The sequence below is a fragment of the Anguilla rostrata genome, chromosome 12, assembly GCF_018555375.3.
Source record: "Anguilla rostrata isolate EN2019 chromosome 12, ASM1855537v3, whole genome shotgun sequence".
In the NCBI taxonomy this organism is placed as follows: domain Eukaryota; kingdom Metazoa; phylum Chordata; class Actinopteri; order Anguilliformes; family Anguillidae; genus Anguilla; species Anguilla rostrata.
Genome location: NC_057944.1, coordinates 26,420,763 through 26,441,312, shown reverse-complemented (window position 1 = coordinate 26,441,312; position 20,550 = coordinate 26,420,763). Strand labels below are relative to the sequence as shown.

Here is a 20,550-nt window from a genome sequence, read left to right as displayed (position 1 = left end):
GGACATGAATCATCAGAGGAACAGTCCGCACAGGAGAAATCAGCTCTCACTGGCTCACTACACTAAGAAGCACAGACCGTACAGGAGAGACCAGCTCTCACTGGCTCACTACACTGAGGCACAGACCTTACATGAGAGACCAGCTCTCACTGACTCACAACACAGAGAGGCAGAGACCGTACAGGAGAGACCAGCTCTCACTGGCTCACTACACTGAAAGGCACAGACCGTACAGGACAGACCAGCCCTCACTGACTCACAACACTAAAAGGCACAGTGTGTACAGCACAGGAGAGACCAGCTCTCACTGCCTCACAACAACGAGAGGCACAGTGTGTACAGGAGAGACCAGCTCTCAATGACTTGGAGCAAGGTACACATTACTTAATAAAGAAGAACACGACATGCTGAACCTTTGCATATGCAGTATTTTATTAAACATGTTAATAAATAAAATAGCCATTGTATTAGTTTATTTCATTAAAATGAAATAGAGGAATAAGACATTTTATTTGCTGTTCATCAGGCCACTACTTTGTTCCTACTGAAGAGGACATAAGTTCATGGAATATTTACAAAAGTCATGGATGTGGTAACAAATTTTAAACTAAACTTGAAATAACATTGATTTTCAGGGTTCCACTTGATTGGACAAACTGGGGATACAAACATCCCCCAGCAAGGAATATCACCCAACTCAAGTGACCCCAAACTCTGCCCTGGGGGACCCCTGCGTATACTGGTTCAAGCCAATCTCTCGATCAATTAATGTTGCTGAAAACAGGTGTTGGGAGTTCTTTCAGGACATTTTCTTTAAATTCATCTTAACACAATACAGGTTTGTCTAGCCAATTTAGTGTCAGTGACCAGGAGTGCACACTTTTAGAAAACACATTTCGAACACATTTCAACAGTGTGTCTATGATGTAACAAATCATTTTCCAGACAGCACAAATGAAAGCCTTAGTTCATCTGACTGATTGTCCTGGGACATGAACATGTAAAATGTATTCATAATGGCTAGCATAGCCATTATGAATACATGGGGGCTAATAAGGCAAGTAATACAACAGTACACAAAGTGTCAAATTAAGACGAATCTACAGAAGGTTACATTAGAGCAGATTCAACTGGCCTGAAAAGCAGTATTCACAGAGATGCCCCAGGACCACCCCTGACCTAACTGACTGGACACTGATTTGTCCAAGCATCATGTGGATCAGAAATGTGGGTGGAACAGCTCTACAATTTTACTTTCACAATAACCTTGAAGCAATCATAGCCAATAAAACAGTCTGTATTTCACAGACAAGAATCACCCATTTCAGTCACTCTTACAATGATTCATTTGGATTTCAGGAAAGCTCCTGTTTCCTGAAAACTGATTACTTGCTCAACAGATCATGCATCATACTCATTCAAGCAACTCATACAACTGGTCCCCTAAGGTTAAATGTCTTTAACAGGCTACTTGGCATACATTGTTAAATATATGAACGCTATAATCTTTCAGCTATAGTTTCCCCCATCATTCACTGACACATACATGTTCATCCACAAATATTAGGGGGTGATTAAAGTAAAACTGGATTTTTGATACTGGAGGAATCAACACATCTCATTGTACTTGGGCTGCCTGTGTCGTCTCTCTCGCTCTCTCTCTGGCAGTAAAACGTAAAATAAGCACCTCAAGCTTTGTTTCAGACTCAATATAACAGTGCACCAACGGGCATCACACCTCCAAATAAAAGTTTTCCCCCCTTAGTTGATTGGACTTCTTTTTTTATCACAAGGGGCAGAAATAAGTGCAATAAATCTAATGCCATTTCTAGGTTGGACACATTAGGAGACATGTTAGTGTGTAGTGACTGGTGTCCAAAGCCCAAAGATGTGCTTCTCTTCAGAAGATATAGACAGAAGTTCATACTGAAAGCCCTGGCAATATGACTGTCTCTCCATCTGGGACCAAGATGTACTTACATTGCCCATCTTGACCTGGAAAGGTTAGAAACCTTCAACAGTCACTAGAATAGAATTCCTTACTGTTTTCAGCTATAACCTTCATAAAATCAGTTCTGGGCACTGTAAAAGGAAAATTCAGACACCTGTAAATGGTAATTATAGACATGGAAATTGGATATTTGAAAACAAATTCTTGAACCTTATCTAATAAACCTGTTAACCGACAGTCAAAACATCAAAGACAACTGCTATTATTGTAGATTTATGATAAATCCTGAAGAGGCATGTATGCTGATTTACAATTAAAAAGTATCCAAGCATGAGAGAAACATAACTAAAAAGGGAAGGTTTCAAAACATGCCAGTTTCTGCTGAATTCTATGTACAATGCGACTCCATAATTACAGGTTCTGTTTGTTTTCACTTGACCTACACCAACGCTAGTAGTTACCCTTGAGCTGATCTCAAGTAAAACTCAGTCCATCTCCTGCGACAGTTGGGAGTCGAAACCATGCGGAAAGACTCAGTGTCCAGTGAAAAATCTTGTGTGGTTTATTGTTCATGGTTAATAAAATATATAGTCAAGAAAATTCTTTAGTATACATACATGGCAATCACTTTAAAAGATATTTATATTTTCAAATACTGCATAGTCATTGTGTTCCTGGTACACTTAAGAGAACATGAAAGCAGAACTATCACAGAAGTAACCAGACTTGTGAATCCCGTTTTTTTGGTGCTCTTGTCCCATCTATTTGGAAAGTGTAAACGCTACATTTGAACCCAATCTGGCTCCTCCTTCCTGAGCTGTTCTCCTGACCTCTTCCTGTGGAGAAGAATGCTGGACTGAACCTGCGCAGCTCGTTTAGTAAGCCACAGCAGCAACTTCAGTAGTCTTGAGTGCTTTATAAGAAAATCAAAAAGAAAAATTAGCAGTTTTTTTCTGTTATTGTTTGTTTTCTTTTACCAATCCATCCTTATTCCTTATGCATGCGGGACAATTAAGAATATGTTACTTTGGTCACTGGCTAAAGACTGTACAAGGTCCTCTGCACAAGGTCCATATCACTACACCAGTAGTGCTCATCTGTTTATTTTTCATATTTAAAAAATTTGTTCTGAAGAGCTCTCATTCAGCCATAGTATCTTATTAATAATAATAATAATAATAATAATAATAATAATACAACTAAAACAAACTACTCTACATCTAAATGGGAAAGATGTGAAATGACACCCCCCCACTGCTCCCCCCAAAAACTGTGCAATGGTACAGCCCCACTAGGTGAACTGAAACTCCGGGGGTGGAGCTAGCAGTCGGATATATCATGGGAGGCTATGGCTAATGGCTAATATTCCTTGGCATGCATTTCACAAATTAATTTAAAGATCACGCTTCCAAATTGCCTTGTACTATTTCTCGCCAAGTTCACCTTACCACCAACGCAGGTGTGACAGCTACAGCCATTGATAGCTATGCCAGCTTTATATTTAGCAAACAATACATGTATAACATATTTTTTACAAATTGCAATGCCCTAAACAGAAGTTATATAAAGGAGTACATAAAATATAACAATCTGGAAATTTTTCAAGATTAGCCACCTAGCTATTTAACACATTGTTTTTCCAGATGAAAGACTGAGACTTTTTTCTCCTGTCTGGGTGAGTTTACATGGCATATCATTCTAGAAAAAACTGTGCAATCTCTTTCTGCCTGAGAACTACAATAGAAAACTAAAGCCAGCCACACCAGTCGGGCATTAGTAGGTTCCGAAACAGTACAGCTTGAGAAGGTTCCATCCCTGGAATGGAATGGGGGTAAAGGGGTAAAGGTGGCACAGGAAAACAAAAATCTGTTGCTGGGGGTAAAGACACTCAGCCATTCCCAGGTTGAGCAGGGGAACCTGGAACTAGTCTAGGCCAGGAGCCTGATGGCTCCATTTTCTGAGCCCAGGAGGAGCAGTCTCTTCGTGGGCAGGACTGCGAGGCTGGTCAGTGTCCCGCGGAAGTTCTCGGAGCTGAGCTTGGTGGAGCTGGCAGGGCTGGCGGAGATGTCCATCATGGAATATACTCCAATCTTATTGGCCACAGTACCCGCCACAATGTCAGCACCATAGAGGTCAAAGGCGTGGATGGGATCGGAGGGGGACTTGTACTGGTGGAGAGGTTTATGTTCCTTCCACACTGTAAGTGTGTGATCTGTGGAGGAACTGATAACCAGGTTTCCCTCTGCAGCCTGAGAGAGATAGAGAGACAGAGAGAGAGAGAGAAAGAGAGAGAGAGACAGACAGAGAGAATAAATACAACACACACCATGCTGGCTGACAATGTTTTTTGGTGTTCACCATCTCAAAAATCTGATCTATCTGGGTTATACCCAAAAATAATTACCCTGCGTTAGAAGTCTCAGAAGTGTGTATATGGCAGTGTTGCTTGTGACAGAAATCCTAATGAGTAATCCTTGTCCATATTTACCTGAACTTGGGCCTCTAAGGCTGGAGACACAGTCCTTGACCCTGCCTACGGGGGTTAAATAAAGTTTGCTCTTCTCCGGATTGGCTCAACTCGGCACAGATTTGTTGACTGCTTCTGCACAACCCAAGAGGGCTTTCATTTCTACCTGCACATTTCAAATTCCACTTTTATGTGAATTTTCAACAGAATTTTTTTATCCTCTATTTAACCAGGCAGGATAACTGAGAACTAGATTCTCTATTGCAGTGATAACCTGGGGAATCAGTCGATAGAAATGCTAGGGGGATTTGTGTAGCTAATCAGACATAGGGGTGATTAGGTGGCCAGATATAGAGAGACCGTTTCTGTGGGAATTTGGCCAGGGCAGTGGGTTTAACAGATCCATTATGGAATCAATAGTTCAAGAATACTGAACCAGATTCAACATAAAACCATTAGTTCAAGAACACAGACTGAAATTCAAATCAGGACCATTAGTTAAAGAACACTGTCCCAGATTCAACGCAGAACAATTAATTTAAGAACACTGATTGCAACTTAAAACCATTTGTTTAAGAATAATGACCTAGATTCAACACCAAATCATTAGTTCAAAAACACTGACTGAGACTGAACTCAAAACATCAATTTAATAACACTGACCCAGATTCAGCATAGGAACCATTAATTTAAGAATACTGACCCAGATTCAAAACCAAGCATTTAGGTCAAGAACACTGAACCAGATTCAACAGAGACCACTATATACCCACCAGAGGCTCGATACAGCAACTACAGTTGTAAGTCAAACATCCTGCCACTAGGCTACCCTGCAGCTTTGAAAAATGTTTTGCTGTTCCTGAGTTTTCATAAATATGTTTAACCGATATCCATTCACAGAGGCACATCTGAGCATTCTGAATCTGAATGTTCTCTAGAAGAGCCCCAAGGATGGGAATATGTGCCTTCTCCTGGCAAAGCACCAGCACAAGTAGCGTGTCGAAAATACTGCCAGCCTCCCCTGGACACAGCATGCAAGCTTTCCCACCCACCTCTTTCATACCAATCTCCAATTCCAACCAACCACCTCACCTCTTCAAATTGCACCACAACTCCCCTGACCCTCTTTAGCAATCCTCTTTCTTTCTTTTTGGTTTTCCTTTTAGGATAATAATGTTACAGGTACTGCTGTGTAATGATAGCAGTTTGGTGGTATTTATTGTTATATATTAACTGAACAGGATTTAAGTGTATGAATGCTCTTGTGCCTTTTTGTGTGACTTTATGCTTGGACAACATGTATTTCTTTTCTTTTTTTTTTTTTACACATTAGTAGTTAACATATATCAAAGTGTGATGAAAATGAATGAGCAGAAGTTCTTTTTTTCATTTACCATAAAAGGGTAGCAGTTAAAATTCAATGCAGCAGTATTAACATGAAAATACACATAAAATACAGTTCTTTTGTAGTTAACTTTGTAGTAAACTTTGTAGCAGCCACTGCAGTCCTACAAGACTGGAGTTAAACCAGCAGACACTGTGGCCCATCGGGACTGGAGTTAAACCAGCAGACACTGTGGCCCATCGGGACTGGAGTTAAACCAGCAGACACTGTGGCCCATCGGGACTGGAGTTAAACCAGCAGACACTGTGGCCCATCGGGACTGGAGCCTGATACCCCTGCCTCACCTTCATCTGTAGAATGTCGCCCTCGTGGGCGGGCCAGCCGCGCAGCACCAGGCCGGTTCGGGCGTCCAGCAGCACGATGAATCCTGAAGAGAAGCCGGCCGCCACCGTGCGCCCCCCCGGACTCACCGCCAGGTAGCGGATCAGCCCCGCGCTCACGTTGTTATAGGCCAGTCGGAACTCGTGCTGAGGACAGTCAGGTGACAGCCCCATTAACACAGACACACAGCTCCTGCCTTCCTGGCCTCTTCCCTGCCTGGCAACAGGAGTTCTGCCCATTTCCCAAAGCCCATCTTAACCGTACTGCACGTATTCCCACCCTTTACTGAATTTTAGCAGATTTATCACACTGACATTTTTCAGCGTCATCAGTAGATAGAGAGAGAGAATGAGACCATCTACTGTAAAGAACAGAGTGCAGTGGATCTAACGTGTGGTCTCTCTGTGGCCCCAGTAATACTGCCTCATCACAGCCCCACTGTAATGGAGCCAACACAAAAATGGTTGGCTCCTATGCCCCTTAAGGTGCCTTCGACATGTACAATGCCGTGAAAAAGTATCTGCCCCCTGGAGTGGTTGTGGGTATGAGAGTAAATGATGCAATGCCGGAGCGAAGAGGCACCTGCAGGCCCGGTTTTCGGGGATCGATGAAGCGGAGCACAGAGTCCGCGCTGCCGAACACCACGCCGCAGTGGGGCGGGGGCATGGTGGTCACGGCAGTGATGGGGTTCTTCCCATCCAGAGGCTCGTACGTACGGATCTGCTTTCCTGAAACACACACAGGGACAGGGGAGAGGAAAAGGACAAAAAAAAACAAGCGCAAGCACTCAGTCATTTCCTGTTCATGGTTACTATCGCCCGACCCCCTTTCATACATTACAACACGCAACATAACAAGTTCTATGCTCAATAGTGCCAGACCTGCCGAACAACATTCCCAGAAGAGCAAGGGTGCATTCCACACCACCAAAGGACTAAAGAACAACAATACAGATTCTAAATGCATGCAGATTTCACCCATAGCAAGCCATAAAAAACATACAAGCATAACGACACCAGAATAACCAGGATTAATCAATTAAATATGGGTGCGAGGGAGTGGGGGTGGGAGGGAAGAGTAAGATTCTATAAAAGAGAGATTTGGTTCCACAGTGGGACTGCTTGCATAAATAAAGGTTACATAAATAAAATAAACTAGGGAGCAATGCAAGCAACCAAAAATGACCACTCCATCAGAAATTTAAGCTGCACCAAACGTAAATCTGACTTAGCAACTTGCATGAAGAACACTGTTAGTAACATCACCAGAGCTATGCACTACAGACACATACAACATTTTAAAATATTCACTCACTCAACTGACAAAAAATTGATCTATAGTTGTTTTGGGATTTGCACAGGAGCAAGCATTTGATAATTTGAATTTTTGGCTAGTTATACAGACTATTTGGTTGGCTACATATAATTTTGAGTTTTTTTGTTAGAATTGTTTATAACTGACCAAATAATATCACGGTGGCAATGTTTCTTTGTTCAGAACTGGCGGCTCTGATCTATTTATGGTGATTCCCAAGCTCACCAGATCAGTACCACTCGCACGTGTGAGGCAGAATCGCATTCCCTCGAACAGGCAGGCACAAGAACAGGCTACAGACGGCACTCCTGAGGCCCGGAACTTTCCGCTCACCTGTGAACTGGTCCCAGAGGTGCACGGTGCCGTCACAGCTCACCACCTCCTGCAGCGCCTCCAGCTGGCCCACGTAGAACACGGACTTGCGGTGCTCAGCGTAGGTGAGGCGCGGGTCCACCTCGCGCGTTCCGTCCCCGTGGTTGTACAGGGGCCACAGCCTCACCGTCTTGTCCTTGCTGCCGGACAGGAAGTAGTCCTCCCCGGCCAGCGGCGCCAGGCACTTGGCCGTGCCGGAGTGGCCCAGGAAGGTCTGCAGGCGGATCTGGTGGAAGTGGAAGTGCGGGTCCTGCTGGTTCAGGCCGATCTCATACTGCCAGTAGGCCAGCCAGTTGCCCAGGAGGGCGCGGCTGCTCCGCGGGAGCTCCTGCTTCAGAGCGCTGTCCTCGGGGGTGGGGCCCAGCACCCAGGAGGAGGAGCCAGAGGTGAAGGAGGTGGCGAAGGACAGACCCGGGTTGGCGGCCAGAGGCAGGTGCCCGGAGTTCTGACGTCCCCAGGTGTCCAGTGTGGACAGGTTGGGGCTTCCACAAACGTCCGAACCCTGGGCCACCTGGATGCGGTTTCCCACCAGGTGGCTACCGAAGGTGCCGGACTCGGGGAGGGGGTCTCCGCCCATGGGGGTGGAGCTGGAAGATGGGGCGGGGAAGGGGCTGCAGCCCGCGAGCCGGCCCAGGCCTGGAGAAAGGTGACTGGGGGACATAGGGCCGTCCGCCTGGGGTCCCGCGGCCGGTGGAGGGTCAGAGCTACCTGGGCTGACCTGCTCATGATAAGACTGCGCCAGGTGCCAAACCAGTTCGTGGTTCGGCACCAGCTTTCTGATCGCAGAATCGCCTGTAGAAAACCATATAAATGTTTTAAAAATACCTCTGAGATGCATCAAAGACAGCCATCAGCTACATCACACCAACTCCAGCACCTATAATTACCCTATAACAACAGCAGCAATATCATCCAATAACCCTCTAACGTGAAACAGCCAAAGCAGAACAGAGGTGAATTTGATTAGTACTGAAGCTAAGCAGGGCTGGGATTGGTTAGAGCTGAAGCCAAGCAGGGATGGGCTTGGTTAGTACTAAAGCTAAGCAGGGCTGGGATTGTTTAGAACTGAAGCCAAGCAGGGCTGGGATTGGTTAGAGCTGAAGCCAAGCAGGGCTGGGCTTGGTTAGTAGTAAAGCTAAGCAGGGCTGGGATTGTTTAGAACTGAAGCCAAGCAGGGCTGGGATTGGTTAGTACTAAAGCAAAGCAGGGCTGGGATTGGTTAGAGCTGAAGCCAAGCAGGGCTGGGATTGGTTAGCACTGAAGCCCAGCAGGGCTGGGCCTGGTTAGTACTGACGCTAAACAGGGCTGTGCTTGGTTAGTACAGAAGCTAAGCCAGCAAAGAGTGTGTGTATGTGTGTGTGCGTGTGTGTGTGTGGTTTCTCACCGATGAGGCAGTTGAAGGGGATGTACGAAGCGTAGGCCATCTCAGAGTTGAACACGGCCTGCAGCTCCTCCAGCACCCCCAGCTCACAGGTGACCTCTGTCCCCTCTGGGGTGTGCAGATCCACCAGGGTGTATTCTCCTACCTCCCTGCGAGGGGCCGTGTCCACCTGAGTAAGAGCAGTGGGTTCAGAATCAGTCCTCTGTTAGCCCTTTCTTATGTCTGCTTCTGAGCCTTCTGTCTTCTGTCTGCTAAGGAAATTCAATTCTTGCATTTAGGGCCATACCAATTGTTATGGCTGAGAGGCCTTCAAAAGAAATTCTAATTGATAGCTGCTCAACTAAATGATTCAATATGATATTTGGTTGCTGTCTGTCCAGGATCTCAGCTCATTGCACAATTTACAAAGAGTTGAGTGATAACATCTGCATGTAGGTGACCTTAACAAGAGTCCCAGGACCAGTAGATACAAAACAACTGCACAACATCAAAGATTCTTTGCCTCCTTTTTAGCATCACTGTCCTTCGTCCAGCACCAAAGCAACTGCTGATGTGTGTGGTCAAAAAGCCAAACTTCAATTGGAACTGGGTGTTATGGACAGATGAGACCACAATAGAGAAAAGCATGCAAGAGTGAGTTTCATGAGTTGATTTATAGTGAAATATGATGACACTATGGGACAGCAGAGTACACTGCTTACATTTTGCTTTATAGATCTTTAGTAGTTCTGCATATCACCCCCAGATTTTGTACACTGTTGGTCAAGGAGTTCATGATCCAGAACATGTATAGGTTTACCTGTTATATATACATGATCTCTCAGAATTTCATTTCAAACTGAAGGAAGAACAACTGCATTTTTGCATTTTCACCTAGATTCCTTTGTATTTGTGATACTTCATTAGTACCGAAATTATGAAAATGAACTAAACTAAGTCAGTATTGTAAATGGTGTGATGCACACATCTGGAGTAATAAAACCTTAAATAGAACACCCCCAAAATGGGTGAGGATTGGCCAGATTTGGCATCAGTGCAAAGGGTAAAGCATAAATTACAGCTCATTATCGCTGTTCTTTATTCTATACAGCCTTTACTGCTTATCTGTATCAAGGGTGCCAATAATGTGACATCCTCTACTGTGTGTACTTGTGTGTGTTTATGACAGACATGAAGATAAAGTGTAGAGCTACACAGAGATAGACAGACAGAGATAGAAAGATAGAGACACAAAGATATAGAGACAGACAGCCACACAGAGGGCCGGTTACCTGTGTGTGGAGACTGTGTAGCAGGGAGAACACTCTGAAGAACCTGCACAGGGTGTCGACCATGTGCTGCTGCACCATCTCCCTGCCGATGCGCAGGCAAATGAGGGCCATGAGGCTGAGGGTCTTCAGACACACCGCAGAGCGCGTCTGTACGCCGCTGGGAAAACTGAACAGAGCGGGTCAACGCGTTTCACTCCTGACTTTCAACCGCTGCACTGCAAAGCCTGCACTGCAAATCTACAGCTGTCGCACACAAATTCAAACTGCTGCTCCAAGCTCAGAATTAGTGGTAGACCGTATTGTGAAAACTCAATTTTGTGTTCAGAGAATAGTTTACAACTATGCCATTACTAATTTGTGGCAAGTTTTGTGAATCATGTGGGACGTTTTGTGTTTGACATTATACATTCTGTGTGTGATGTGGTATGTTCTGTGTGATGTTGTACAGTGAGCTCCATAATATATATATATATACATATATATATATTTTCCTGATTTTGCTCCAGTTTTAGTCATTTGTAATCAAAAATAGCCCCCCCCCCCATTTCAGGACAGCATTATGTTTGGGACATATTAATGTTATGTAAATGAAAGTAGTCATGTTTAGTACTTTGTCACATATTCTGCGCATGCAATGACTGCTTGAAGTCTGTGACCCAAAGACATCACCAGGCGCTGAGAATGTTCTCTGGTGGTGCTCTGCCAGGCTCCTGCTTGTTTTGGGGGGCTAGTTGTACAAAAACACCCTTTAATAAAAGCTGACACTTTAACCACATCTGAAACGTTTGATTACAAATATAAAATTGTAGAGTACAGAGCCAAATCAAGAAAGTCTTTGTCCCAAAAGTTATGGAGCTCACTGTATATACACATATATATGTGTGATATTGTATATTCTGTGTGTGATGTTGTATGTTCTGAGCGTGATGTATGTTCTGTGTGTGTTGTATATTCTGTGTGATGCTGTATATTATGTGTGTGATGTTGTATGTTCTGTGTGTGATGTTGTATGTTCTGTGTGTGACGTTGTATATTCTATTCTGTGTGTGATGCTGTATGTTCTGCGTGTGGTATATATTCTGTGTGGAATGCTGTGTGTGCCTGGACCATATGAGGTTTTACCCCATCCTAGGAGAGGTGAGCACATCTAGCAGAGGCAGGATCACATCCTGATTGATCTTCATCAGCATGTCCATCAGCGTGGTGTCAGACAGGAAAACAATGATCTTCTGTGTGAGGAGCACTGCTGCCAGTAGCCCCGCCTCCTTACGTGTGTTCAAGCGACAGGAGGAAGGTGGAGACACCTGGAAAGTAGGTAATCAAATTACTTACACCACACCAAGAAACAGTAAAGGCCAGTGAGCACACAACCAGAACTAAATTCCTTTCTTGTGAGCAGAACTTGAACTTTAACAACACAAATACTGCTCTCATTTGATCAGTAATTCTTACAGCAGTACTGATTAATTTCCCGTCAAACAAGCGTCCGTTACTGAAAACTGCAGCTGAAGATATGAAGACTCAGGCCATACCAGGTAACCAATGTAGGGCAGGTACTGGTAGGTGAGCACAGGTTCTCCGTACAGGTGTGCAATATAGATGAGACAGTCCAGGACAGGCCGGGCCATTTGGTCCCCGACCACAGGCCGCTTCTCGTACACACTGCCCACACTTTCCACACTGTTCTCCTCCCACGCAGAGGGAACAAACTGGTGCTTGTCAGGGCCTTGAACCAGGGAGGATTTAGAGGCAGACAAACAGTGACAATGTTACGCAAGCATACACATGTGCACATGCACAAGCGCATGCACACATACATTTATAATCCTACACACACACGCAACACACACAACAAAAAAGCACCCAGGCACAAACTCAATGCACAAGTGCATGACACAAATATGCACATACAACACGCACACAAATGCACACACATTTTGCTAGTTAGCTTCCTGCCAATAACATATAAATCTGATGTGATACCTACAAAATGGATATTTAACTACAACACTGCTGAAAATTAGCTGTATGCAATAGTAGCAAAATACCAAGAAAACAACATGCTGGCTGGTTTTGACTCATTGTTTTCTGAATTTTCTGTATGCATCCTGTGTATCTTCTTCTAGAGCCAAAGACAACAGTTGAATATGTTACTTTACATCTCCGCTGTCAAGTCAATGAGAAGAAACAGTTATGCAATAAGAAAGGTAGGAAAAAACAAAAGTCAGCCAAAAAATACCAAACACATGCCCTACCCCTATATAACATGGGCTGTAGCTTCAAAAATCATTTTGTGTTTATAAAATACAATTTATGAAATAACATATTGGGCACCACTGTGATTTCCACAAAAAATTGTACCCCTGAATAAGTGCACCCCTAAATAAGTGATTGTAATATCACTCACCAATGTAGCAGGTCGTGAGCAGGCGTAATAAATTTCTGGCAACATAACGAGATGTCACAGTGGGCCCAAGCTTTGCGGCAAGCCATCTGACCGTCTTACACACAGTGTCTGCAGAGAAACAGAAAAAAGCTGAGTGGCTCCCCACGGTAGACAATTTAACTAAAATCATCCACAATCAAATATGTGCAGTCTGAAGTACTGGAATAACATAAATAGGCCTATGTATCAAATTGCTAACAACCTCGCTAACAGTAGGGTCAATAAATTAGTATCCTAGCCGAACAGTAAAAACTGGTTGGTTTTGAATATACTCCCTTTACCTGACCCAATACTATATGAAGCATTTGGCTTTTCTTTACACATATTAATCACATTACTCAAAATGTAGCTGTATGAGGGTCAGGAACAAAGTCCTCTTTTGACCTGAACTTACAGTGTAGCAAGGAATTAGTGGAGTTCACCATTCATGAGAGAGAGTCTCTATAACATATGCCCTACATATGGTAAAGGTACTCTGCACAAGTAGGTCACAGGCTAAATCATCATTTGATTAAGACTGACTTCATAGAAGCAAGTAAAAATGGTGATCAGTGCATCATGGATGCAACCAAGCATAAGACCAAACTGTTACATTAGAACAAATGCGCTAGCTCACCCAGTAGTATCTTGTGCTCTTTCTCCTCAGAGTCTTCTGTGAGGTCTGAATCATCCTCTTCTCCCACCATGTCCTTCTCCGCCTCCTCCAGCTCCATCCTGCTTAAAATCTTCCCATCCAGGGTGACCACTGTGGAGTCAGACTCCTCAGTGTGGCCTGAAAGGGTGAGCTCCAGACTGGGGACACTACCGACTGTGCTCTCTTTTCCTTCCTCTCCCTCCTCCTCCTCCTCCAGCTCCACTCCATCCTCCCCCTCGCTGGCCTGCTTCAGGTCCTGACTGCTGTCTGCGGACTTTAGGCTGGTCCGGTCCTTGGCAGAGTCAGTGTCTCCGATAGAGACCTCGCTGGCACTACTCTTGTCACTCAACTTCCCCATGCTCAGAGACTCTTGGTCCTGGTCCTTCACCACAGAATTCTGGCAATGTGGCTTCCCATGCAGCCCGACCCCGCCTGGTGCTCCTGACCCATTGTTGACGTAGAAACCATTCTGGAAGTCCTCGCCTTCAGATAGGAAGACCTGGTCATTCAAGCTGATCCCTGAAGAGTAATCCATCAGCCCAGCGTCAACCACACCACCACCACCTCCACTGCCCCCTCCTGCCTTTCCGCTTATAGACCCTGTGGATGTCCCTCCTTTTCCACATTCATAGTCTTCATCCTCTTCCTCCCCTAGGTCTACTCTGCCACTCCTCAGGGCCTTGTTTCCCTCCCACTCAGCCCCAGCCCCAGCCCCAGTGCTGCAGCTTTCAAAACCCGTAAGGATCTGCAAGACATGGGGCAAGAGGCTGGACAAGAAAGCCTGCAGGCCAAGCCGCACGATGAGCTGCAGCACAAAGCAGTCGGTGTAAAGGTAGAAACGGCCCCGCAGGCACCGCGGGCTCTCATACACACCCACTAAGGGCTTCAACAAATACTTAGCAGTGTTGCGTGGCCCTAGCACTCTAGAGATGGGCTCAAACAGGTACCAGGCAGCATACACGGCAGTGGACTCTTCTGACATGAGTGCAAGAACAAAGGGTAGGAGAATTTCCAGTCCCTCTGCCGTGATCTCACCCTGCAACAGATACTCCAGCTGCCGCCACAGGTGGAAGATGATGTCACGGCCCGGGGTGGTGCTGATGGACTCCATCTTGGCATGGTAGGAGAAGATGAACTGATGAAGAGCACGGAAGTAGGTTGGGAATGGAAGTGGTGACAGACACGGACTGAGAAGCTGCCAGGGACTGGGAGGGGGGAGGCCCTCAAAAACTGGGTCATATTCAAAAAGCAGAGGCCTGGGGAGCCTGTTCTCCTTCCAGTTTGTACTGGTCAATTTAGAGTGCTTGTGGACCTGCAGTAGGGTTTCTATGGCAGGAAGTAGGGGTAGGGGCACATCATGGTAGCTAGCTGAGAACAACTTCATTACAACCTGGAACCGATCAGTCAGGGAGGTGCTCGGCTTCACATGCCGCAGTTTATGGGAGAAAAAGATCTCAGTAATGAGGACACCCAGGGCTTGCATATCCCTCTGGAAGAGTATCGCGAGAGAAGGAGTGGCTACCAGTGACAAGTCTGAATGTCCAGATTCACTTGCAGAACCTTTAGTATGAATTTGTGCATGCAGTCCTTTCCCAAGGAAGTTATTCAGCCTCTCCAGCTCCTCAAGCGGCTGAAGGGGGCTGAATCCCTCTGGTAGGCTAATCTTGAAGTCCTCAGTGTTAGTAGAGTTGGCGGTCCCCTCTTTATGTTTCCTGTTCACACTGCTGCCTCTTTGTAGCATGGCACTTCGAATGCCAGACCCCAGGACATTTGTGACATTAGCAGTCCCGTCATTTGGAAAGACAGAAGGAGATTGGGATAAAGTCGTAGCTGTGGATTCTGTAGGGGCTTTCCCAGCAACCACACTGGATAATGGCAGTGGGACAGAGGAGGAGGCTGCAGTGGAAGTACCAGAAGCAGCACTCAAAGAGTCCAGGGCTTCCATGCCTTGCTCCAGCTCCTCGTCCCGATCAACTACGGTCCAGGCACTTGACTCACACCCGGTCGCTTCCGGGACCATTCCATCCACGCCATCCACTACAGTTTCAAGTGAAGGGTTGGGCCAGGAGGATGAGCAGACCGTGACTGAGCTAAGGTGAGGACGGTCAAGAGGAGAGTACTGGTATGGTGCAAGACGGGGTGGGTGGGGCTGGTCAAACAGTTGCACCACCCCGTAGCTGGCCAAATGTGTGTGGTTGTCCACAAGGTGTAGGCACACATTCTTGGCCTTGACAGCATCTTTTCCTGAGAGCTTATAACCAAATGTAAGGTCAATCCAGTGGTGTAGCTGTTGAGAGACCTCCCGACTCTCCAGGAGGCGGCGGTGCACCTCAATGAACTCCTCATACGAGTTACACCATGGAGGCACATCTAGGTCTGGCATGTCTGGGTGTATGGAGCGAAATATGGAGGGGTCTGTGTAGAACTCTGGGATGCACTCATCAGGGGTCCAGCTCTGAATGCGTTCCATGCTGGCTGGATACTCATTGGGCTCCCACTGCGATCGTACATGGCTGCACAGCACAGACTTGGGTGTTTGCCGGGCTTTGTACACATAGTATGTAATGTCCGACAACACATCTGAAATGTGATGCGGCACATGAAGGTGATCCAGTTGCCCCGGACCACTGGTCCCTATAGCTCCACCTATGTCTCCTGCAAAATTCCCTGCCCCGCCCCCATTAGCCACTGCTGCAGCTAGAGCCTCTTTTGTCATTTCATAAGTGAAATCCAGTTGTTTGTCACCCTTGTTCAGTCGAAACTTGGATCTCCTAAGGTCACGGAACCTCCCAAAAGGTATTGTGAAGTCTACCACCCAGGGCAGAACTGGGTGATAGTTTGGGTCCCCTTCGCGTCTCCCGGCTAGCTTGTTTAGCTCCATTAGGTACCGAAAGTTGCTGACTCGTCCATGGACCCAGTCCAAAACAAGGGATTTAAGCTCTTCACAGCAGTCCCGGCAGAGCTGTCCATTGTTGGCACCACCGTCCCTGTCCACTTCGAGGCTTCCTCCTACCCTGTGTCCTACCCCTCCGTTCACACATACGGTAGCCTCCCTGTCATCCCCAAGCTCCTCATAATGTGCTAAGCTGACTTTGAGATAGCTGCAGAGTTGCTCATCTACAGCTACATCCTGCAGGGACAGCTCTCCACAGGACAGCCCTACAGAATGGCATGCCTGCATGGCGGTAAGCAGCTGGTACAGGATGAACAGAACTTTGGCATTGCTGTTGGCAAGTTTGGCGGGGCTAAAGGTGACAATGTCATAGAGGGAGTACTGACTGTAAGGTAACACCACATAGAGCATTTCTCCTGACTCCAGCAGGCCCTCTGCAGGGAGAATGTTAGGACAAAGCTGGTCTCTGCCAGGCTTAGGTGATGTGTAGGCCGGGAAAGGGTTTTCCTTCTCCTTCTCTCTAGCCGGGGACAGTGATGGAGAAACCCGGTCGGTAGAGATGAAGGGGCAGCAGAACACAGCCTGCAGAGCCTGGCGTACAGCATCCAGCGCCAGTACTTGGGCCTGCTCCACGGTGCCTGCATAAGGCTGCACATAGATCCGATGGGCCTGACGCCAGAGGTTCCTGTGTCGGGAAGGGAAGGGGGGAAGCAGGAAAGAACTGGAGGATTACAGTACATCATAAAAAATGTGTGATGATAACAGCCAGTCATTCAGAACAACTAAGCTTGTTTTTTCACACATGCTGCATAAAGAGCATCAAGTTGGGGAATGCTGACCAGCCAGAACATGTAACTATTGTTATCACTTTGGGCAATATCTCCAACTCCAACTAAGTCTATCATCTGACTATTTTTGGTTATCCATACCCTGAAAAAAAGGCAAAACATTTCAGAGAAAATAGGAAAGTGCTTTAAAGTGTGATTTGAGCACATATCTCTGACCCAATCCTCTTTGTTGTGTATGTCACTCTGGACTCCTATACACACACAGATTACTTCAGTGACTCACTTGTCAACTCATCATTTTTCCATCTCTCAGCCTTGTCATCAAAGGAACAAAATGCCCTTGCCAGCAACACATTTTATTTTTTATATTAAACATTCTGTACTGAATAGGTGTGCTTTGCTTAATGTATCATAACAATTACTGCACTGATCTGAGTACTTCTTGCCTTTTAACCAATAACTATATACAACTATGACAGCACAATGGCTATGACATGACTACAATTCCAGCAAGATCAGAACAGCCTTAGTACCCAACACTGTGTCAGGCCAGGGCGTAGACATTCCACAAGTCACTGTTTCAACCACATGCCCTGACAAGTTACTTTATGCATAAACAATTCTGTATGAGGAAAAATACTTCTTAATATCAGTGTGGGATTTAATTAACTAACTTCCACCTATGTCTCTTTGCTGACAGAGAACTCAGTTTAAAATATCAAGTGTAGTCAATTTTGTTAATTAATCTGTGTTACAAATGTACATACCTCAGCCAAATTTCCATGTTAGCCTACTTCTGCTGAGAGATTAAATACATTAAATGCGAAAGTAAATCATTCCTCTTATCATTTCAGTTTTGTGCCAGGAACCAATTTAGTTGTCCTTCTTTGTACTTTTTCCAAGAGCTTCTTAATCCTTCTTACAGTGTGGTACCCAGAGCTGGACAAATGTTCTACACTTTGACAAGTTAATCAGTCAAACACTGTTCTTTTTTGTAATTACACTGAATGTTTTCTCCAGAAAATGTGATAACAACTAATTTCCGAAGGATACCTGAAATTGTGTTCCGAAACCCCTTGCATGAGACTGAAGAACGAATCCTGTGAGATGCCCTCCCCTTGGCAGCCTGGTTCCCTGGACAGCCGATAGCCAAGTCTGCTTTTCCTCAGGCCTTGAATGCAAACCCGGGTCCAGCCAGATGGCAGCTTCACCTGGGAGCGCTGGAGCAGTGTATGCACCTCTCCCTCACTCACGCCCTCATAGCGTGCACATCGGGTAACCCTCCTCTCCCGAAGCCCCAGGACCCAACGGGTTGGAACAAGAACCACCTGCTCCTGAGGCCGCAGACCTGGGCCCATCTGTCGCCGGTCCACACCCAGGTCCCTCTCCAGGGCTGTCACAAGCCACTCCATGCTCACCTCTGGAGGCCGTACTGGAACAAAATGGTGTCCTGTGGCTTCTCCCTCCACACTGCCCTGACCTAAAGCACTCTCATGCATCCATGGGGTGCTGAAGTTCAGTGAGTGGAGTGGTATTTAGAAATGTGTTCTGGGAAAAAAAAAATCAAAAGATAAAATTCTGCAGTTGTTTATTGCAACAGATCACATCTATGAAATTCTCCTGAAAATTGTAAAGGTACAAAAACCATTTATTTACAGAAACAAGTCGTAATACTTTTATTTTGCGCTGGAGTGCATTTAATTTTATTTCCAAATTCAAGTTATATTAATTACAAATTGAAATTAAATCAACTTAAATAATCAAGAACACAGGGAACCTTTACAAACATTAAACATTGTATAGCTTAGATATAAAACTTCAAAATGACAATTACAAATCTATTTCTGGTTTAGTTTCCTGGGTCCTACATGGCCTGCTTAACGGTATTCCAACCCCACCACTGAAAATGCCTTCAGTAAACCAATTACAGCTATGCTCTGCTAGTCCACCAAAGAGACCAAAACAACAATTTATTCACTGTTATAAGTGCATGATAGAGATTGTACAACAGAAAAGCGGAAGACCAAGCTAACTGCAATCACTGCGTGCACTCGCTTTATTTAATTTTAAAACATCAACTCAATACCATATTTCCTTCCAGAATAGGCGAAATGAGAAACAGTACGACAGATTACCTTGAGGTAAATGTTGCCAATCGCATGAATTCCATTTTAATTGAAAAGGCAACCATAGCTACTAATCTGAAAACCTGTTGTTACAAGTGTATGAAAAGGAAACGACCCAACTGCTAAATTGTGACAAATCGAAAGTCGCGTAAATTGTGAGACATTTGACAGTTGTATCCACGCAGAGCCACGCAACTGCTTGTCAGCAAATGTTTAGCTCGTTGATTAACTAAATACAACCACACACAAGCTACCCTGTTTAACTGTTTAATTAAACGCCAAGCAAGAGCTGTTACTTGGCTCTGTCTGATGAAATGTTTACTCCTAACTCGCGATTTAAAAAAACATGTTTCTGCAGCTAGCATACACCCTAACCTACAAACTTGTAAGTTTGCAGATTACTAGTCAAATCTAATCCGCACGAATAAACGTCAATATCACAACTTCATTTAGCCAGCTAGTTCGTCAAATAACTGTTTACGATAACTAGATCTCACTTCCCCTTTTAGATTTGCACAGTATTTTATAAATGTCACACAAAACCGAAAGCGTTAGCTAGCTAGTAACCTCGCAAGCGACGACGGTCCGCTCTCTGATCTAGCTAAGTAAGATTGTTATCTCACTAACAAGCAAGGCTGGCTTGCTTGCTAACTAGTACCCATCAAGCGAAGGCCATGCATTTCGGAAAGCTAGCCAGCACTTGCTAACTTGTGGCACGTACCTCTGTCACAGTACTGCTGAGTACATTGCTAACTCATATAAAACCCTGGTTCCATCTTCTATCCAATATATCCATTTGCAAAAAAACAAATCTGCTCCAGAGGCTCCACTCTTGCACAAAATGAAGAGTAATCAGACACCTGATGTACTTCAAATGCAGGACAGTCATGTAGCGCCAGTCTGGTGCAGTAAACCTATTTTTCTGCTGATAGAAGCCATGTTGTTGCACCTCACAACTCACGTGACTCACATCACGATCTCGCGCTCTCATGTGACCCAACCTTCAGTTATAATAATAATAATAATAATAATAATAATAATAATAATAATAGCTTCTCAAATCAAGCAAGCTGAGCTGTTTCACTCTAGTTCTTTAACAAAGTATATTTGATGTTCTTGTCACATTAGTAAGCTAATAGTGGGCATATTCCAGTGGGTACATTCGTTGGAAAAGTAGGCTT

At 45.1% G+C, this 20,550-nt stretch overlaps 1 protein-coding gene across 5 annotated transcripts; it reads right to left on the bottom strand.

Annotated features, from left to right (window-relative positions):
- Positions 1–410: 410 nt before the first annotated feature.
- Positions 411–20,357, bottom strand: wdr81 (WD repeat domain 81). Of its 5 annotated transcripts, none has more exons than XM_064302043.1 (12): positions 20,230–20,357; positions 18,297–18,791; positions 13,545–17,140; positions 12,890–12,997; positions 12,015–12,208; positions 11,605–11,786; positions 10,483–10,648; positions 9,215–9,380; positions 7,792–8,622; positions 6,727–6,872; positions 6,108–6,290; positions 411–4,200 (listed from the first exon to the last, which is right to left on the bottom strand). In XM_064302043.1, the coding sequence occupies exons 2-12, from the start codon at positions 18,740–18,742 to the stop codon at positions 3,880–3,882; spliced, it is 6,339 nt and encodes a 2,112-aa protein (XP_064158113.1). In that variant the 5' UTR covers positions 18,743–18,791; positions 20,230–20,357; the 3' UTR covers positions 411–3,879. The 5 variants fall into 5 exon arrangements, with proteins under 5 accessions (XP_064158113.1, XP_064158117.1, XP_064158112.1 ...); XM_064302047.1 differs by having other exon boundaries at positions 11,605–11,776; positions 12,008–12,208; positions 20,091–20,332; XM_064302042.1 differs by having other exon boundaries at positions 20,091–20,332.
- Between the last annotated feature and the right edge of the window lie 193 nt (positions 20,358–20,550).